Source organism: Pygocentrus nattereri, chromosome 10 (assembly GCF_015220715.1).
Source record: "Pygocentrus nattereri isolate fPygNat1 chromosome 10, fPygNat1.pri, whole genome shotgun sequence".
Taxonomy (NCBI): domain Eukaryota; kingdom Metazoa; phylum Chordata; class Actinopteri; order Characiformes; family Serrasalmidae; genus Pygocentrus; species Pygocentrus nattereri.
Genome location: NC_051220.1, coordinates 17,685,570 through 17,706,447, shown reverse-complemented (window position 1 = coordinate 17,706,447; position 20,878 = coordinate 17,685,570). Strand labels below are relative to the sequence as shown.

The 20,878-nt window shown below is 37.1% G+C and overlaps 1 protein-coding gene across 2 annotated transcripts in view; it reads left to right on the top strand.

Moving 5' to 3' along the window:
* fsip1 (fibrous sheath interacting protein 1) overlaps window positions 1–20,878 on the top strand; it is an 84,801-nt gene that overhangs the window by 39,317 nt on the left and 24,606 nt on the right. The window contains exons 10-12 of one of the 2 annotated variants that reach the window (XR_005130801.1): window positions 1,873–1,983; window positions 2,081–2,211; window positions 12,844–12,919. Coding sequence is in view for 1 of the 2 variants with exons in the window: in XM_017703224.2 (XP_017558713.1) it covers window positions 12,844–12,996 (153 nt within the window). In the remaining variant the exon portion in view is untranslated. Of the gene's footprint in view, window positions 1–1,872; window positions 1,984–2,080; window positions 2,212–12,843; window positions 12,997–20,878 lie in introns of those variants that run through there. The other variant, XM_017703224.2, reaches the window with a different exon arrangement.

The window sequence follows — 20,878 nt, the reverse complement described above, 5'->3', positions numbered from 1 at the left end:
GCTTAAGTTCACACGAGCAGTGCAGAATGGCATGAGGGACAAAAAGAAATACAGCTACTTTGGCTGAACAGTAATAATAATAATGATAACCAAATTATTTATGTAAAAGAAAACACCAGGAGCATTTAGTTGTCAATACACAGAAATGCTGAGGCCAATATTTGATAAGGTAACTTCAAGTTAGCTTAGCTGTCATTAGCACTTATGGCTCTTGATGATGAATATTTTCAAGGATGGTAGTTTATTGAGACACGTTAAATGTTTCAGTGATACTGAAAACAGGAGCAATCACCATCCTCTTGGAACTCAGTGTACAGGTCAGTGTGCTAGTAATGCTAGTACCATTTTCTCATAAGGACTACCAAACTATTCCAACATGTAGTTTTAGTCTGAGGCTGAAATTGTCGTTCTGTTCAGCAGTTCCCCAATTTTCCTGTTCCTCCTGAAATGGTGCAGCAGTTACAATCTGGCACCTGAAGCTGATGAATAAGAAACTGACTTCAGCTTCCTAGTTTCAATGCTGGTAAAACAGTAAAAGCCCAGCAGCACAGGTTCCAGACAAAACCCTTTAATTAACTTTAATAGTATGTTTTCTCTATGATGGTACAAATATTGTAAAATTACAGTCATTTAATTTCTTAAAAGTTCTGCTTTTTCACTATTCATGTTTCACTATTTAACTAGTTATTCTGACATACAGTATTTTACGATAATAATAACAGTAACAACTAAGCAAAGATTAAAATAAACACAAATGTCTGTGAAATATTGGTAATAATTTTTTACATAAACACTACAAAACAAGACCCTTTACAGCCTTGTCTCTGGCTGCAAAAGTATTGAAGATTTGAAGCAGGATGTGTAAGCTGCAGTGCTCTCAGTTATCTTTAGAGAAGCAAGAAACTAGTTTGGCATCCTGGAAAAAATTAAACTGCAAAGAAACGAAAAAAGCCTTTGCCTTAGATTTCCCCTGGTATTTGTGCAGAAATTTGAAACCATCACAAAATACAGCTCCTAGCACTCACATCATAGTGTACAGGCCAAAATACTTTATTAAAGCATTCTTTTCTCTATATTTAATGATTTCCCCAAGCCCAGTATTTTAGCTACTAAATATCATAACATAGCTTCTGGTATTTATAACTGAACACTAATTGATTGCATTCTCTTAAAGCCCCAGTCAAAAATTGTTGAAATGGTGCCATGACCACTCAATGGCTGTCTCAGAGTTCACAATATTGCTTGTGCTTTCTTTTTTTGTCTTTTTTGAAAGCTATGCAAAAGCATGTTGCAGTGATCTCTGGTCAAGGCTTTAATTAGAAAACGTAGCTATTTGCACTTATTGCAACTTTTCCACAGAAACTGTTTAGGTAGGCTTTGCATGAGTGTACAAAACACTGTGCAAAACACACTGTGTCAAACTGAAGAAAAAAGAAAACCAAATCCTGAAAGGTACTTGAATCAGAAAAAATAAAATACAATGCTCTACATTATCCTAATATCTTAACACCAATGAATATTTGATTGGTTTAGGAATTTTGTCTAGATTTTAATAATGCTAATTTGATCTGGTCATAAAAATCTACAATTAGGAAAACTAGCATATGAATTTTGTTTGTACTTGAAATTTCTAAATTATTTGAAATGAGAACACTTGAGCATAATTGTTTAGGTACAAATATCTTTAAACTGGCCTTAAACCATTTATTAACCCATAATTAATGGCCAGAAACGGCCAACCATACCTGGTCTACAAGTTGAAACACCGGAGTTTGACTCCTGTACCAGTCTGCTTGTTCATTGTTCCATTGTAACACGGTCTTTATGTGTCGATGTGTTTCCTCCAAGACCTGTTCACTCCTTGTCATCCAGGCATCCATGGCTGGAACCTCTGTAGAAGCTCCTGTCCAGGTTGCTAATGGCGGTTGGTATCCTAAAATACACAGAAATGGCGTCATCCCTGTTGTCGAACTTGTTAAAAAGGTCTGTGCAATTTCTACATTTCTAACTAAATTTCTAACTAAAAAGTTAGCCCAGTCAGAAGGATTTTCATGACAAAAATTATTAAAAATTTTCCCAGTTCCTGATACATCCGTCCGTTTTATTGTGGATGACACCCTGAGGAGAGACTAATGGAGACACCTATGTGCTCAAAGAAGGCTGACCAGACCTGTGAAGTGAATTGGGGTCCCCTGTCAGAAATGTCCTCAGGTATGCCAAAAAGTCGAAAGACATAATTGCAAAAGGCCTCTGCCATCTGGAAAGCACTGGGAATGGTCGAGAAGGGTATGAATCTGACTCCTGTAGAAAATCTATCTGTAACTGTCAAAATAGTAGTGAACCCTTGGGATTCTAGTAGGTCGATTACAAAGTCAACAGCTATGTGGGACCAAGGTCTGGCTGGTACAGGTAAGGTTTTTGGGGTTTTACACTGAGAGCAGGTTGAGCATGAGTTGACAAAAGAATGTCTTTAATCATAGATTCCCATCAATATCGGTGGGATGAAAGTTTGTGTTCTGGTTTCACCCAGGTGACCAGATGAGAGAGAGGAATGAGCCCACATTATAAGCTGGGTACGGAATGACTCGGATACATAAAGCGTCCCTGATGGGCACTGACTGGGCACTATTTCTCTCGGTGAGAGACGGGAGTAGAAGGCGATAGGATGTAACTTCTGAGCTGAACCAGCCCCCACTCCAGTCTCTGAGGCATCTACTTGTACTACAAAGGTCTGTGCTGGATCGGGGTGTTTGAGAATAGGAGCAGTTGTGAATGGCTCTTTTAAGTTTTGGAATGCCTTTTCTGCCTGTTCTGTCCATTTTATCTTCTTGGGAGCCCCTTTTAGTAGTGATTGAGAGGGGCTGCAATACTGCTGAAATTTCTTATAAATATGCTGTTCCTTGATAGAAGTTTGGATGAGCCATTGAACAAAGGCTTCGATATTGTGATCATCCATTATTACTCCTTCCTCACTAATGACATAGCCTAGGAATGACACTACTTACAGGTGAAATTCTCCTTTCAGAAACAAGTTACTATCTAGGAGCCATTGTAACACATCACAAACGTGTTGCATTTGGGAATCTTTGTCAGGGCAGCAAATGAGAATATCGTCTAGATAGGCGATAACATATTGCCCTAACATGTCTCGGAGTACTTCATTAATGAACTCTTGAAAAACCAAAGGGGCGATAGAGAGGCTGAAGGGCATCACAAGATATTCATAGTGCCCCTAGTGGTCTTGCTGTCTTCCATTCATTGCCTTCTCTTACTTGGATGAGATTGTAGGCACTCCGAGGGAAGAAGCTTCTTTCAAATCTAAGTACTCGTAAGGGATTTGAAAGGTGGAGTCAGCATTAGGGCTTTCTACTGAAGTAGATAAAACTGAGACTGAGGGAGGTGTAAGGCAAGACTGGATACAGAAGTCAGACCATTTTATGATTGTGTGCTCGGACCAGGAGATGGAAGGATTATGTCTCTTTAACTAGGGGAGTCCTAATATGAGTTCAAATTCTGACTGCTCAAGCACTAAAAATGACAAAGTTTCTTTATGCAGAGCACTAGCCTGTAAAACCAAGGGTGTGGTTATCTTGGATATTGTCCCCAATCCATTGCATTGGTCCACTATCCAATGCAGCCATCTTCAATACTGTCTGCAGGTTCTCCAGCAGGATCTGTAGCTGCTCCATTAGCTGGGCATGAATGAAGTTACCTTCTGCACGGGAATCAATCAGGGCTGAAAGAACAAGAGACTGGTGATGACAGTAGATAGTTACAGGTAACAAACACTTTTGAAACTGACCACTTTGTGGGAACACTCACCACACACTTTGCTCTTTTGTGGTCTGGCTCGACAGTCATCAACTTGATGTCCAGCATTCCCACAATACAGGCAGAGATGTTTTTTCAGCCGTTGCTGTTTCTCTTCGAGTGATAGTTGAGATGAGTCAACTGCATGGGTTCGATGGATTCAGCCATTTCTGAGGTGACTCTTGCTCAAGGGTGTGTTCTAGTGGTGCTTTGTTCAACCTTAGGTTTGTTGTGGTAGTTCAAGAGATGATCCAGCTTAATAGCTAGATTGATAAGTTGATCAAGTGTCAATTCATCATCTTTACAGGCAAGTTCATTCAAGATGTTCATATTTAACACTTGATGTAATATAACTAATAGAGCTGCCTCATTCCAGCCACTACTTGCTGCTAGTGTCCTAAACTCTAGTGAATAGTTGACTACAGATCGATTCCCCTGATGTAATTGGTGCAATAATTCCTCACTGACCTTTCCTTTGTACTGATGATCAAATACGGTCTTGAATTCGTAAATAAACTGCGCATAAGATAAAGTCAGGTTTACTAACTGTGAATACTGCACGTGGGATCTCTGCTGAAGCGACTGGGATAGCTGAGCCCACTGCTGGTTATACCAGGCTCACATTCTGTAGTTGGCTACTCAATCCCTTAACACTGGTGACCAGCTGAGTCAACCAAGCTTGTTGTTCCGCTTGTTGGTGTGCTAGGGACTCTAATGAGTCACTCTGGACAGAACCCGCTGATGTCAGCCAAGGAGTTATCCTTGTTCATTCAAAGCTTTGTGAAAAGCTTCCGGGTCCATCGTCTGCATGTTAGGCGAGGTATTCTGTAACATGTCAACAGAAACCAGATGCTTGCGAATTGAAAAGACAACAGTGGTTTTACTTTCAAATACACAGTCCAAAAACGTAATCAAAAACAGGCAGGGGTCAGATCCAAAAAACGCAAAAACATAGTCATAGAAACAGGCAAAAATGGCCCAAAAGACAAATAAGAAAAGACAAGCAAAAGTACCAAGAGGCGGAGCAAAAAGCAGAATCAAAAACATAGCAATGGTCAAACACAGGATACAGACAACAGAATAAACGTTCAGTAGTTCAAGAGAAGCAATACCTCGCAACTAGTTCTAGCTAAAGCCCGGGCTTATAAACTAAACTACACAAGTCAATACACAGGTGATACATATTAGTATTCAGGGGATCTCGGCTGGTAGGAGCACGAGAGAAGGTCCGGAGTCTTGTGATGCCCCAGAGAACTCTGGGCAATGGAGTCTGAGCCGGACTCCGGGTGTGAGGGAAGTAGCTCAGTCATGTGATCTCCCCGTGGAGTCTGTGTCTCTCTGAGAACTCGCTGACACAAAATGAAATGTTCAGTCATTTGTTTGAAGGATCATTCATAGCAAATGGATTTTAGTCTAAGTCAGTTAGAAATATGAAATGTGTTTTTAATTCTGATTTTGAACTAATTGGTACAATGATCTATATGATCTATATAAAAAAAATCAAGATGTTCACGGTTTTCTGGCTTGTTAAGATTTAATTGTTTGCAATGAAGTAAATGAAGTTAGGAATTATACATATATGTTTAACACTGTCAGTTACTGCAGTCTGCTGTTTCAAGCTGTTTTCTGCCAAGTCCAGGCTTATGGGGTTTCTCTAAGGCATGTAATCTATGTGAGAAGGTGATGGATTTTACCTGAATAGGGGGGGGGGGGCATGTATCCCAGCTGGAAAAAACATGACCTACTCAATACTTCATGACAGAGATGTACACGGTCAGGTTAATCATTTGCTCTGGTATTCTTGGAGAACTGCCCATTCCTCTTGTAGGCTGTGTCAGCTGTTACTGATTTTAGAATAAATTTCAAATAATTATTTTGAGTATATATTCAGTATGCCAGTGTATCAGCCAGGCCTGTCCCAATCAGCTGATTTTTAATTGCCATATAAATAACTGAGATGAAAAGTTTAATCCCATTTTACAGTAGCCATGAAAATGCAATTTCTGCTTGTTTTCAAGATTCGTCCTTGAAACATGCATTTTTTTCTTCAGTAACGTTTGTATATACTATATGTCCAAACCTATCCAGACAGTTAATTCAGTTGCATTAAGGTGCACAAATTGCTGACACGGGTTTAGTTCTACACACAACCTGTGTAATCTCCATAGAAAAGCACTGCCAACAGAATGGGATGCTCTGGAGCAGCCACACATGAGCATATCCAATGTCATGTGTAGGCTGGGAAGGTAAATCCCCCTAGCACTGGGCTGTGGAGCAGTGGAATTACCTTCACTGGAGTGATGGAGCTCCATTCAAAACCTTTGGGATGAGTTGGAGTGGTGTTGGTGAACAGGAACTGATCATCCATCAGCAATGCCTGACCTCACTATTGCTCTTGTGGCTGAATACAATCATGTCCTCACAGCAATGTTCCAATATGTAGTATAATGCCTTCCCAGAAGAGTAGGGGCTGATTGAGCAGGTGTCTACAAATTTTTGGACATATATGGTTTTTTTAAAAAATATGTATGATTTACAAAACTGCAAAACTTTTTTCTTTGTAGGTCAGGTTTACATTGTTTTAACAGCACAACATGTTATACACATTGAGCCAACAGTGTCTGAGTTAACTTGATAACAGAATTGCAGGGAAAAATAATGTATGCGATTATATTAATTATAAATATTCAGGTCAGTTTCCATTATGCTGGAAGAATGGCCATTAGGGGTCCTGCCAAAAGATGTTTGTTGTTTTTCTTTATTTATTGTGCACAACTATTAAAGTACAATCCTAAAGTAACCAAATTGGCGGATTAACTATTGTGCCTTGTAGCTGTCGATACTTAGTAGCTTCAGACTGACAGAAACAGCACAAGCTCAAATAAATAAATATTACTCACTGCAGCCATCTAAAGGTGTTATAGCAGCAGTCAGAAATTGCTTATGTTGCTTTGTGAGACTAGAATTCCAGAATTCAGAACCACTGGCCAACTGTGCTTGCACACAGATGCATTAGACCTCTGCATTTAACCCATTTGTGCAGCGAAACACCCACATACATGCACACTAGTGAACACACACACTTCGGGGCATTGAGCACACCTGCCCAGAGTGGTGGGCAGCCCTATCTACAGTGCCTGGGGAGCAGCTGGGGGATAGGTGCCTTACTCAAGGGTACTTCAGTTATGACCTGTCGGCTCAGGGGATCGAACCAGCAACCTTCCGGTCACAAGGCTGGTTCCCAACCAACCTGAAGAAAATAGTAGTGGTCAGTTATCAGACAATTGAGACAGGCCTAATATCAGCCTGAAAAAGATATTTAGATGTATGTGAAGTTAGCAAAAAAATTACACACACATACATTTTCTAAACTGCTTAGTCTTCTGGGTCACGAGGTGGCTGCTGGAGCCTATCCCAGCGCTCACTGGGCAGAAGGCAGGACTCGATAGGTCGCCAGTCCATCATAGAGCAGGCAAAAAAAAAAATTACTCATAATAAAAATCAATAAAATGTCGTCAAGATGAGTTTCTGACTTGTAGTCTTTCTTTATTGAGCTTGAGGCCCTTTATATATTAACATAGAAACGTGATAGAGCCTTGCAGTCAATCTAACCCAGAGTTGCATACATAAAACCCCCACACTTATTAAAGAGGTTTGAACACTATAGCAGTAATATGTCTATGATGGATAGCAGCTTCAAATGTGACCTAGTTTTCAATCCCATCGTTGTTGTGCTTGATGAAATCACTCACTTTAGTGTCTGTATCAATAGAGGTCTGGATGTTGATTCTGGCGGGGCAGATAACAGCTGGAGCTTACAGTGAAAGAGAAAATAAGATGTTTTCTCCTTCCTCACATGATTCAGTGTCAGCTGGACATACTTTAGAATCCACTCTGTGTTGCCACCCTTCAGTTATATGATCCTGCTGCGTTACAGCTCAGTTATATTAAAATATGATCCTAATCCGCTAATAATCCTCCTCACCTGATCAGTCAATTTTGTTGCTTGAGTACTCTATTTTCTCCAGTATAATGATGATTCGAAGCTGTCCCTCTAAATGTAATGACAATTTGAAGCTCTCCCCTAAAAATCTACCTCAAAGCAGCACCTTCAAGATCATCATTAGAAGCGGGTCCTAGAAGTCCTAGTGTTTAAACCTGAAAATCTCAGTCTATATACTACTGCAGCACTGCTAGATGGAAGTAAGTATGCTTATAGATGAAGCAATGGTTACAGTTTTTATTCTGGCTAAAATATCCCTTTTGGGACAATAAAAGCTAAGGCCACTGCTAACTTTAGCAAGCCATGATGAGTCAGCTAAAGGATAAAACATATCGTTTATATCATCTGAAGTATATTGAACGCTCAACACTGGATGTGTAGACTCTGGAAGTTGTTCCCTATGATAAAATCATAATCAGTGCTGACAAGATATGCACCGAAGAACTGGAACAGTTTGTTCTGGACCCTCTGTTCTGGCTGGCCTGGTTTTGCTGTTGTAGTGCATGTTGACACTAAAAAGATGTTTATGACTTTCTGACTGAGGTTCACGTGATCAGAACACAGACCACGAAGCATCTCCCCCTGACCCTTTATTGAGATTCAGCTGTAGCAATGTCCTCACAACTCTGGGTCAAGTAGAATTAAAGGCAGTTTTGAAAGACAGAAGTTGATCTAGAAGGCATGGTGTTATGAAGCAAGTTGGATTTGATTAAGGTCAAAGATTTCTTATAGCTTTCTGCAATTTTGTTTGAGTTGACATACTGACAGTATTACAGGTTTGGATGACCATTGTAGGTCATGAAAATGTGCAATTACTTGGTCAATTAATTCTGTGAAGAATTTGCCTAGTGAAATCATTTTGGATGGACTTAAAAACAGCCCATCTGGCTGAAGGTGAAGGGTGGAACTTATGTGAACCATGTGTATATTACAACAATACCATAGCCATCATTAGACGGACACTGAGATTTATGAGGGATACCAAGCCAAACTAATTTATTTCTACAGCGTAAGGCAAATTCCTATAGTTTGAGCATGTTTTGTTGGTTTTCTAAGTGAGAATAAGGTAAAGGGGCATTGCAGCCTAATCTGTTATTTAGTGGTTCCCTAAAATGAGATTTTCTGGCCAAAATTGGAAACTTAAATTTAAGGCACATATGGCCAAAACCAAAAGTTTTTGTTATATTTATGCTTCTTGTCATCACTTTTAACTCAAGCCTTATCTGTGCATGTTTGGTTCCATTACACTTTCAAAAAATGAAGCCAAACACAAAAGCGTTTTTACATTTTTGTTGTCATAAATCTGCTTTCAGTATGCTGAAACTGAGCTGACAATTAAGAAATATAATTTTCAGAAAATAAACTTGCTAAATCATGGCAATATATAGGCTAAAGTATGTGCCATGAAATCCAATGGCATGAACAGCAGAGAACAGGTTCTCAGGTTTTAGTAATACTTCACACTTTTTCACTGTCATTTATGAATTTATTTCATCATTTAAAGAAAAAAAACTAAGACTACACGTGACATCAGCATGCTAGCAGGGGCATTCTTTTTGCTTCTGTTGTTTTGCTGTGTTCTGTGTATCGAAGTGGTATCAAACTTGTAGTGGAGAAATGATTGGTTTTTGTATCCTCTCTTGATGCATGGTATGAACAGAGATTATAAATTGCTTGTCTAATATTACTTGTAGAAACTGTGAAATAGCTCCACACAGCTGACATTTTCATTGTTGATCTGCTGCTACTCAAACTGTTGCTGAATGCGTCTGCACTGATGGGCGCAGGAAAGGGCTTAAACAGGGCTTATAATTAGTATTTATTGTTTTCATTAGCATTACATTTATTTGTAAAGTCTTTCTCATTTTGAATTTTAGTCCCATTTAATATTAGCTTGTTGCTCTCGTTATCATTTCTGTTGTTTTGGTGATCAGTTCTTTCTATTGTAATGATGATTTAATGTGGGTTCTTTTTCCCACATTCAGGACACTTAATTAGAAGGAGGCTTTTCTTGTCTTTAAAATGTAAAATCTCACTTTCACTTACAACAGATGGAGCTAGGGGTGAGCAATATGATAGCTTGTCATCATTGTGATAAATCATGTCATAATATACTTTTCTGAGCATATAGTGTAGTATCAATGCTTAAAGAACACTGACTAACTGTATGTTTCATTAAAAAAGTGAACATAATTAGGCCTGATTAATTGGATTTAGTGCAGTCCAATTCGTAAAACACTGAATGAAAGCCAATGTAGTGTTTGTTATAGTACAGTAATATAGTACTGTTATAGAATTTTTATATGTGGCACTACACGTTCCGTGTTATCTGTTCCAACTATAGTTAATATCAATATCAAGATACATGTTGTGTATTGTGAAAATGTTTTGAAGTATTGTTATGTAATAGTTTCTATGTAAATTTTAATTCACAATTACTGTTTATTTGCTGTATTTAATGTATTCATAGTTAAATTAGGCAAATTGTAAACATTTAGGCCACATTTAGCTTCTTTGCAATTAGAAAATCAACTAAATATGTACATGACTGTACATTTTATGACTGTGCTCCTGTAGCTTTACTGTTGTCTGGCTTCAGTAAGTGTATGAAAAAAGCTGGACTGCCAGTTTGCAAAGGTTCATAATTGCATCTTTGAAATCTTTATGTTGGAAGTGTATATTGCTTCTTACAGATCTTCTGCATAGGATGCCTGTAAATGTTAGGTCAGAGTTTAAATTTAGGCTGGCTAACCTTGCTTTATGAGACAATGAAATACCACAAGGCCTCTTTAAGAGTGGGCGTTGAGTGAGAAACACCCCATTACAGCAAGCTAAATAAACACAGTGACCTCACCATTTAATTACAAATGCATACTCTGCACGGGATGTAGCTTTTCTTAATCAGCACTTCAGTGTGTAGCTCCAGGCATGGCAACATTCAGCAGCCTGTATAAAAAATAATAAGTACTTAGTACCAAGAATTTAGTAATCATGATTACTTTTGTAAAGATTTTAAAAGGCAGTTTATATATATGCCTCTGCCTGTGTTGCGCAAAAGGAAGAGAGACAGGAGTGATGAAAAGTGCAAAATGATCAAATAGACATACTCTTAATTCATTAATCTCTTTATAGGGTTTAAGGCACAGAAGTGGTTATTTCTGCCTTTTAATCTTCTTTTCAACTTAAATATTATGATCATGACAATCATAATCACAAACAACTCCTATATTATCTATCTATCTATCTATCTATCTATCTATCTATCTATCTATCTATCTATCTATCTATCTATCTATCTATCATTTTCAACAATATTCTTCACCATTTATTCACCCTTTATTGATGCTGTTATGAAACAAACCAATCATAAGTCTTTAGTAAATTAAATTGAGTTCTAATATACATTGCATCCAATACCAGAGACAGCAGCATGCTTCTTTTACACAGTGACAGAAAACAAACTGCAGTGAGCCAAAGAGAACACAGTCCTTTCATGTATTTTAATGTACTGTCAGGATAAAGTTACTTGCCTGCTACCGACAGTAGCAGGCAACCTATCATCTGTATGGAAATTTAAGTCATGAATATGCATATTTTGATTTCAGGATATTGAGCTTTCCCAGAAGTCCCGTTATGTAGTGTTACAGTTAATGATGCTGTGAAATAAAAATTCTTGACTGAAATCAAAATGTAGGATGTACCAAAAACTGAAACCAAAAATTGAAGGAAAGTGTTCTTGTATATAATTTGCCATTTTATTTATTTATCTTCAAAGGCTATATGGCCAATTTAGAAAAGACAACTGATGACAGGTTTGGACAGAATGCAGACCACACTAAAGTAAAATAGGTTGATTAACAAAAGGAGTATCCAAAAACAAGGTCAACTGATCCGAAGGCAAAAGTCAGATCATGAAAACAGTAACCATGAGGAAAGTCCAAAAAACAAAGTCCAAAATCCACAACCTGGAAATCACAATAATACTGAGAGGGCTAGGCAAAAGGCATGGTCAAAAACAAACAAGGCAATGGTCATACACGGAAAAGCAAACAAACAGACAGGAAGGCTTGGTAAGGCTCTGTAAATAAAGGCTATACTTTGCAACGACACTATGCTAAAGCCCGGTCTGTGTACTAAACTAATAGGTCACATGAAACAATGAACAGGTAATGTGAATCTTTAGTCTGTGGAGCCTCTGAAAGGACATTTTTAAATGAATTGAGGCTCTGGGCTCCCACTACACTGCAAAAAATATATCCTGGCAAGTGAAATCATCTTAAATTAGTTTTTATATTCGTTATATAAGTTGTATATATAGTTGTTATAAAAGATTTCTCTTTTTGATTTTGTCGTAAGAGTATAATAAGGTGATCTCACTATATTTTGCAGATAATTTTGCTTGCTTTATGAAATATGCTTCAAGCAAGCAAAATGATCATAATTATTGGGTTAAATACTCAATAATTGAGTACTTAACACTGGAATTGTCTGTGATGCTATAATGCTGTAATGCCTGTCTTCACATGAAAGCATGAACAGCTCCTTTTAGCCATGTCTGGGTGGGGCTGCATTGAAACTCATGAAAATAATCACTAGAATCGCAAATAAAGTATCTAATGATATACATGTTTAAAATGTATTTATATTTTGGAATAGATTCTTTAACATCAACATGTCTAGTGTATGTAATTTGTATGTTCAAGGGGCCCTTGGCTCATCAAACTCAAATATCACATGAAAATATAATAAAACATTTCAACATTGTTTTGATCGAAAGTTTAGAATCTTAACTTTCACAGAATTTCTTCATTTGTGTAAGTAAGCTATGAGTACAGTATTACAGTAGAACAATTCATATGAGGAATAAAATACTTATCAGTTTATGCCATGCTTTTATCTCTTGTGATAACAGTGACTTTTAAGTGTTAAAGAAAGTGCTTTCATCTTTATTTAATAAGACAATTTACTGAACATGTATAAGCTATATGAACTGTCCATGGCTGTACACAAATGCCTGACTTGTGCTGCAGTGTGGGCTGCACGGTTCGGGTGGAGAGCGAGATGGAGAGCGGCCGCCAGGGCAGAGGGTCCTACGGGACATGAAGGAGAGCAGAGGGCAGGAGGAGCGCTTGCGAGAGATCCAACAGCAGCTGCAGCTCCTGGGACACAGCCAGCAGACCACTGTGAGTTCAAAGAGGCTGAACTACACTCAGACACAGGGAAACCCACACTTACCCCAGACCAAACACTTCCACTGTAAACACCATGTGCATTTAAGCTATACACTCACTGAGTGCAAGTGCAAGACAAAATACACATGCGCAGTTTTTTTTTAGGTCTGGGCTGCACTTACACTTAAACACTTAACCTGTGTTTGTAGATACTCAGGCTTTTGTCTGGTTGTCCAGTTCAACAAAACAAATAAGCAAATGTTGCAAAACACCTATGGGAATAATGTTGCATTTCCATCAGCTCTGAATAAAAGAATTGTAAAATACTTTTAAAAATCTGGAGTTTACTTTAATGTTGAGCAGCTGCTGATTGCTGTTTTGTTTAATTTAAAGGCTGTAAAGTTAGAGTTTAAAGTACCCTTATCATACATTTGTCTTGTATTTTGTTTTTTCCACTGAAGTCCTTTCATGACCGCTTATGTGGTTCTGTTTACCAAAAATCTTTCATAATTCATTTGTACATGATCATTTTCCGACCTCTCTTTATCCCTGAGAATCAAACAGGCTGCTTTTTGTTACTGTGCCTTTGGATTGAAATATGTAAATTACATCTGTTCTGATTTGCTGCCTTGTATTATGCCTTATTAAGGAAGCAGTATGAGCTGATACACTCCTTATGGTTTCCATGTGAACAGACAGGGCCCAAATGCTGAAATGCTGAATGCTGACTCTGCGTATACATGTAAATACAGATTTTCATGACTCGCATTTTGAGACTTCAATAATCTTTACATGCAACTCTTTTATTGAAAACAAAAGAAAGTAAGGAAAATTCAGTTTTTCATTGCCGTATGAGCACAGAGATTATTCATATTAGCCAAAGACTTGTTTCTTTGATAAGTGTGTTTCAATTTCTTCATTAGTCCACATTAGTTCACTTTCTTCATTAGTACCTGCCTCTTTCTGTCGTAATCTAGAGCCACGATGGGGTGAAACTGAAAACATGTGAGCAGTCATACAACTTAATTCTGTTCCCATTTACATTATTTATTCAACATAAGTGTTTTCATCCAAACTTCAAAACTACAAATTTAAGCAGTTTTATTGGATATTTGCTTGTTTCAGTTGAGTCTTTTTTATTTTATGTCAAAATATACATAAAAAGTAGGTGCATGTGAATATCTAGCATCATCTGGTCTTCATCACTGAAGAGCTCTTGTTCTGGACAAGTGATTTTACATACATCGTCTTAAATAAAAACCGAGCATAAACAACAGCATTGTTTAAATGTATTGACGAATGTAGTGATAAATATTAATAATGTACCAACTTCAGTTTTGTATTAAACATCTGACAAAGAAAGCTAAAAATATGATACAATGCTGCTCAAAACCAGCAATCAGATCTGAGAACTCAACTCTTTGCACAAGATTAGAGTTGCCCAATTTACATTTAAGGGGGAGAAACTATAGCAAAGCACTGTGTCAAAGACACCTAAGCACATTTTTTGAAACCATTTATCTTGGAAGTGTGTTTTTGTATGTAAAAACACCATATATCATTATAATCTATGCAGATAAACACATACAATAAAATGTCCATTATCAGTTATTCTTGATAGACTACCAAGAACGTTGTTTTTTAAAAGTGAGCACATCTTGTGAACTAATTGGAAGAACAAAGTTGGGATCTAGATTTCTTCTCAAAAATCATCACAAGGATTCATTAATTCACCAGCACACCTGATTTAACGTAACGAGGTAATGATTTAGACAAACCAGTACTGGATGATAACTACAGCTAATAAAGGGCTGCCACAAATAAGAGGTTTGGAAATGGTTCAATGAACTGATTCACATAAAATCACTACTTATTGTATTACATTTCTTTGTATTTATTCAAATACTGTTTTTTTCTGAGTAAATGCACATTTATTGGGAAATGACATACTATGTTTAAAAATGAAATTGTCTTGGCCTTTGTACCTAAAACCTTTGTGCAGTACTGAACATCTAGACATTCACTAGTTATTCATAGGCCCTATATTGTACACATTGTCCCTTATTCATCACGTTGCACGTTGATCTGATTGTAAGATGAGCGCACATTTCAGCAATTCATCGGTTTCATCTTTGGCGTGTCTGTATGATCAGACTCACGTCTGGTAGGAGTGAGTGCATGTAAATTTGAGAGTAAAAGTATAACAGCCAGAAAAAAAATACTTGATTTGTGGCTAACTAACCAGAGCTATTATCAAAATTGCCTCTAATACCAATAATAAGAATAAGCATGGAACATAACAGTAATACTAGTAATGTTCGTGGCAATCTGGTGCAAAAAACATTGATATAAACAAATCCTGCCATTCCAAACTATTCCATGTTTCATTTAAAGTCACATAACACTGTGCTTTTGTTTTATACTCCTGACACCACATAAAAACAAAACAAACAAAAAAACACAGCTAGTGCTGTAACAGTACAGTGTTTAAATATAATATTTTAGGAAAATAGTCATACTATACAATCTCAAAATTCCACTGTCATATTTTGTCATTTCACATTTTATTCTTAAGTTTAATAGTATAAAGTAATAGTATAAATATAAATAAATACTATAAATAGTATTTAATACTATAAATACAATAGGAACAGCAGTGCACTCTCTGCTCCACCTCAAAGTTATAAGCACAGCTTTTGGCCCATGAGATGTTGAATGCTGTCATTTTATTGGCTCCCTACTAAAACATCTGCATGAATGTTTCCTGGAGTAGTTTGTTTGTTTTATGAACTCTGTGCACTTTGTTGTATTGTTTGCCTACAAAACTAAAATTAAGCTTTTTAAGGCCAAAGAAAAATGTTTATGTATGCCATTTACCCTTTAAAACATGAATAGGAACTTCACATTTTATCGTCTGATCAAGCAAAATTTTCTTAACAAACAAAAAAAATAAGCATTTACTGATCCAAGAAGAGTTCTGAGCTCTTTCAGAGCAAGTGCAAACTCATTCTAAACTCTTTTTTGGATCAGTAAATGCTTGTTTTTGTTTGTTTCTTTAAAAAACAAACATCACACTGCATCCAGCAAAAAAGTCAGCAATGCATGTCTTTTATATAGTGATGGAAAATATGGTAACACTCAGTAAGCTCAAGGTTTACATGCTGATACATATTCCTTCCCACAGTGCATATGCATGCACCATATTTCCTCTAGCGGCAGACTTAAAGAGTTGAATCATTGGCAAGATGTCCAGTTTGAAAGGCTAATACACCTATTAAAAAGCAGTTACATGTTTAGCATCCTCTGGGTTTTAAACATTTACTTTAGCTAAGGGCACCCATTTGACTTGTTCTTATACTGCCAGTTATAGGAACCACACATTCAGAGGAGAACTTTAGCAATGTAGAACGTTTATTTAAGGTGGAAAAAGCTGGAGGACTCTTTGTACTCTATTGTTGTATAATACTGTTTTCATCTGGAATTCAACAACTAGATGTTTGGCATCCATGGCTTCCAAAAAAAATCCACATCCAGTTTACTTTGTTGCTGTGGTCAGCTGCAAGTTGGGAAAATGAAGCTCTTGATGGATCGCTGCACTGACTGCTGCGTTTTGTGGCACATTGCAGTTGGCAGTGGCAGAATTTTCCATCATGACTCCATTGAAAACAATTGAATATCCGTTTTACTATCGTCCATCTACTGGCAGTATGTAAACGCAGCACTGATCGCTGAATTTGCAGTAATTAGCGTGCTTAAAATGATCAAATTTAGCCATAATTAACAGTAACCTCTAAATTGTTATGGATATCATAGTTTAATTACTGTGAATGGTGACATTTTGGACAGATTTGTCTTATGACACACTGAGTTTCTCAACAAAATAAAAACCAAGCATACTTTCATTTCATTTCACGGTATAAACAAGAACTAATCTGCTTTTATGGATTTCAGAGACATTCAGTCTATTTATGTAATATGAGCACTGGATATTTTGCAGCACTGAAAAAAGCAGTACATTAAATTATCTTGACTTAAATGTGTGCATCACTTTGACATGAATAAATTGTATTACATCAACACAATTATTGTTAAAACTAAGTAAACTGAAAGCATTGAAAACTGGGGAAATTATGCACGTTTGAACATTTGAATGAATTAAATCCATAGCATTAGTTTTGAGTGAGAAAAAACAGTGGAACGTTTCTTAAGAACATTTGATGTGAATGATAGTAAATGATGGGGCACTGATCACACATTAAAGATCACCCTGTATTTTCACCAATCTCTATGCCTGGCCTGAACAATTCATATACTCAAGTATTTGTTCGTTTTGTTGGTATCTGTTTAATCCCATCATATTCAGATGCTTCCTTTTTTGTGACCTCTTTAGATCCCACTTGAATTCTAAAACATTCTAATGGATTCCAGACAGTGTTCAGAGTTAGAGGCTTATTTATCACTGATTTCGACAAAACCTTTTATCATTGAGCTATAATAAAATATTTCACTTCCCACTACAATTTCACAAGTCACCCCTTTCCTTCGAAAGACTGAATAAAGATAAGTTCAAACAACATTCAAACAAAAAAGACATATCCCACTACATAATTAATTCTGGCTAATTTTGACTGTTGAATGACATTCAGGTGATCCTTAGTCATTCATTTACACAGTGGAGCTGAGAGACAAATGGACAAACAGAGACAGCAAGCTAGCTAATCACTTCACCTCATTCTTATTTAACATGAACTGCTGTAAATCTATACGGATGTAGTATAGAACATTGAAAAGGTATCAATCCTCAACCAAATGTATTTTCTGTATTGAAGTTATTTTTCTCATAATGGAGTTGAACTTGGACCAGCAAATTGGAAGTGGAATATGAACTTGGTTATCCATTCAGTGAAACAACTAAACTTACTATGAAAACATTCGTTAAACAAAGGTTTTAAAAGATTTACATCTTGAGCTCACTTCTGTATCATTGCTGCTGTGTAAGTAAGAAGAAATCCAGTGAGACTCATCTCAGAAATTCGTACAGAAACACCATACAGAAAGTATTTGAAGCCTGTAAAATGCTGCTTTGGCCAGCCCTACAAATCTGCATTAGATGAGTTCTGTTGGTCCACACTTAACTTAAAATAACATGTTAACTTTGAAAGCCCTTTCATTCTGTACCATGTTGAGAACTCAGCCTCTTTGCTATAAAAAGTACGCTGGTCTGTCACGCTGCTTCATTATCTCACAAAACCCACGTGCCTTGTATGGTGGAATGTTCTGGCTGATGTCTTTGTTTTTTTCCATTTGCAACAATTCAGAGGCAACTGAGAGAATGTGTGGGAAAATGTAGCTACAAATAACCATATATCCTTACAGTCTGAAGTATTGATGGCCTGCAAAACTGTGTCTTGGCTAAAAGAAATGTTCTTATATTACATTACTGAGTCATGCAGCATGGTACATTTGCACAGTTTGAACAACATCAGATTTCTCTTTTTTTGGTGACTGATGTGATTTAGATCAGCAACATCATCCTCCATGCTTAATCCCCTTAGAAATAACTTGTTAGCAATGAAACTGTGGATGAACATTAATATCAGAATATTAGAATGTCAGTAAAAGATCAGCATCAGACAGATGATTAGATTTGGCGGATATTTTAAGTTGATGTTTAATGCATTTATTATGTTGCTAATTCTGGTGAATTAATTTTAGTGTAATTCACACAGCATGGTCTGAAAGAATGTGTACAGTAGCTGTCAAGAAGCCATTACTAAGAAAAAGATAATAGACAAAAAAATTAAAAAGCACATTACAGACAAAGAAGCTGCTGGTCAGAACAATGGACTGACTACCAAGGAGTCCAGATCTCAGCATCACTGAATGTGAAAAACTGCAGGCATGTGTCCTGAAAAATGGAAGCTGTAATAAAGGCCAAGAATTGACACACACAAATATGGAAAAATATGATATTATACTTAGTTCATTAGGCCTCTGTGTAATTCTCTGGTAAATCTTTATTATACATAATAATAGATACTGGCATCAGCCCACAGTTCCAATATTATTGCGTTACTAAATTAATACAATCACTGCTTGTTCTACCTTCCTTTTATGAACACTGCTATGAGACAGAAATTAAACAAAGGTAAGAAGCTGCAGCTCAAAGTTGTTACTGTTTTCCCACTTACTCAGGCTAGCCAAGACTGGGCTTTCTCAAGACTTGGTCCCAAAAGCCCTGGCCTGCCTACTGATTGTCTGTTTGCTGCCTGGTTACGCAGCAAGTTTGGCAGCACATAGCACCTCTTGCTGTTTGATTTGTGTCTGTGCTGTGATAGTAACAGAAGAAAAGGCTACCCAGATCTGCCAAAAACACCCTTATCTCACCACCTGGTCTGGATATGTGGGAATTCTTCTTCTTTGGTTAGTTTAATGATTTTTAACATGGTAAATGGGTTGTTTAGCAGTAGCTTTAAGTATTTTATCAGATATTATTTTAACAGAAAGGTTTCAGATAAGCAGAAACAGGAGGATGAAAGACCGTCATGGCATATCCCAGTAATTCGAATTGCTAGTGAACCAGCACTTTTATCAAAGTTGGTCTATGAACTGCACTGAGTAAAAGTGCCAAAGCATTTCACTGACCACAAATGATTCATTTTTCAACAGGAAAAAAGCAGAAAAGTCAGTCCATTGTTCTGAGAACACCAGAAGCTTCTGTATTTGTTTTGCAAATGTTTCGTCTATTTCTTGACCAGCTACACATGCTTTCAGAATCTTAGTGTTGATGGCTTCTCACAGTGGATGGATGGACAGAAACTGAAGACTCCAGAGCTGAAGCGAGAGTGGAGCTAGTTTTCTCTTCTCTGTCAAAGGTAAAAGTGCTGTTTATCTGATAGTGTCGGTTTTGGTAGTCTAGCAGGTCTTGTTTGCATGATTGTTAGGAGAGTCCCATTTTCTCTTTTTTTTTAACCTCGTGCAAGTAGATGATTTTATATCTAATCTCCCCAGAAATATCTAATGAAAATGAATAACTTGTACCTAATTTTGACTGGAAATTAAATAATTTTTTTGTTTTGTTATGTTTTGAAATTGTGTTTGTCACAGATGACTACAGAGCCTGATGAATGCATTTAAGGGATTTAATTTTAAATTGCCTCACAGTAATAGTTAAAACCTTTACTGGTGCTGTATTTCATGACTGTAGCAGGGTGAGGGCACTGCCACTGGAATTTAGAAAGCTTCAGAAAAAACATGACTGTTGCTGAACAAGGCTAAAAGTATGTTTAATTGGAATGTACCTTCACATTTATCATTTATATGACCCTCTCATGATTTTCTGTGAAGCTCAGTTTATTGACTGCTTACTGAAATTCAGACCTCACTATGAATTACTGGTCACAAATGGCCATTCAACTGGCTTACAACAACTGGCCATATACAGTATATCTTACATCTGACTGGATGAAGAGGACTAGTAGTTCAGGCCAAAATCAAACTTGAGAAAACAGCCATAAATGTGTTGTCATCTCTAAACTTATTTCAGGTTTACTGGCTGACCGCTGTTTAACGTGGGTCTGAGATTATGCAGGCTGTAGTATGTGAAAATATGGTAATTCCTGCCTGTAAAACTGTTGGCAGAAGTGCTCTTAAAGCTTACAGGAGGTCTTCCGTTTTTGTGCACAGCTGGTTGTAGATGATCAGATGAGAGTGTTCGACAGCATTGATGGGCACATTTTATCTACATGCCATCTTCAACCCTAGGCTTTTTTTTTATCTTAGACTCTTTATCTTCAGTCTCATTTTGGCTGGTTTTGTAATTGGGACTCGATTTGTAGGGGGAAGGATGAATTGAAAACAACACAGATTAATACAATTTTGAAAGATGTTTTGG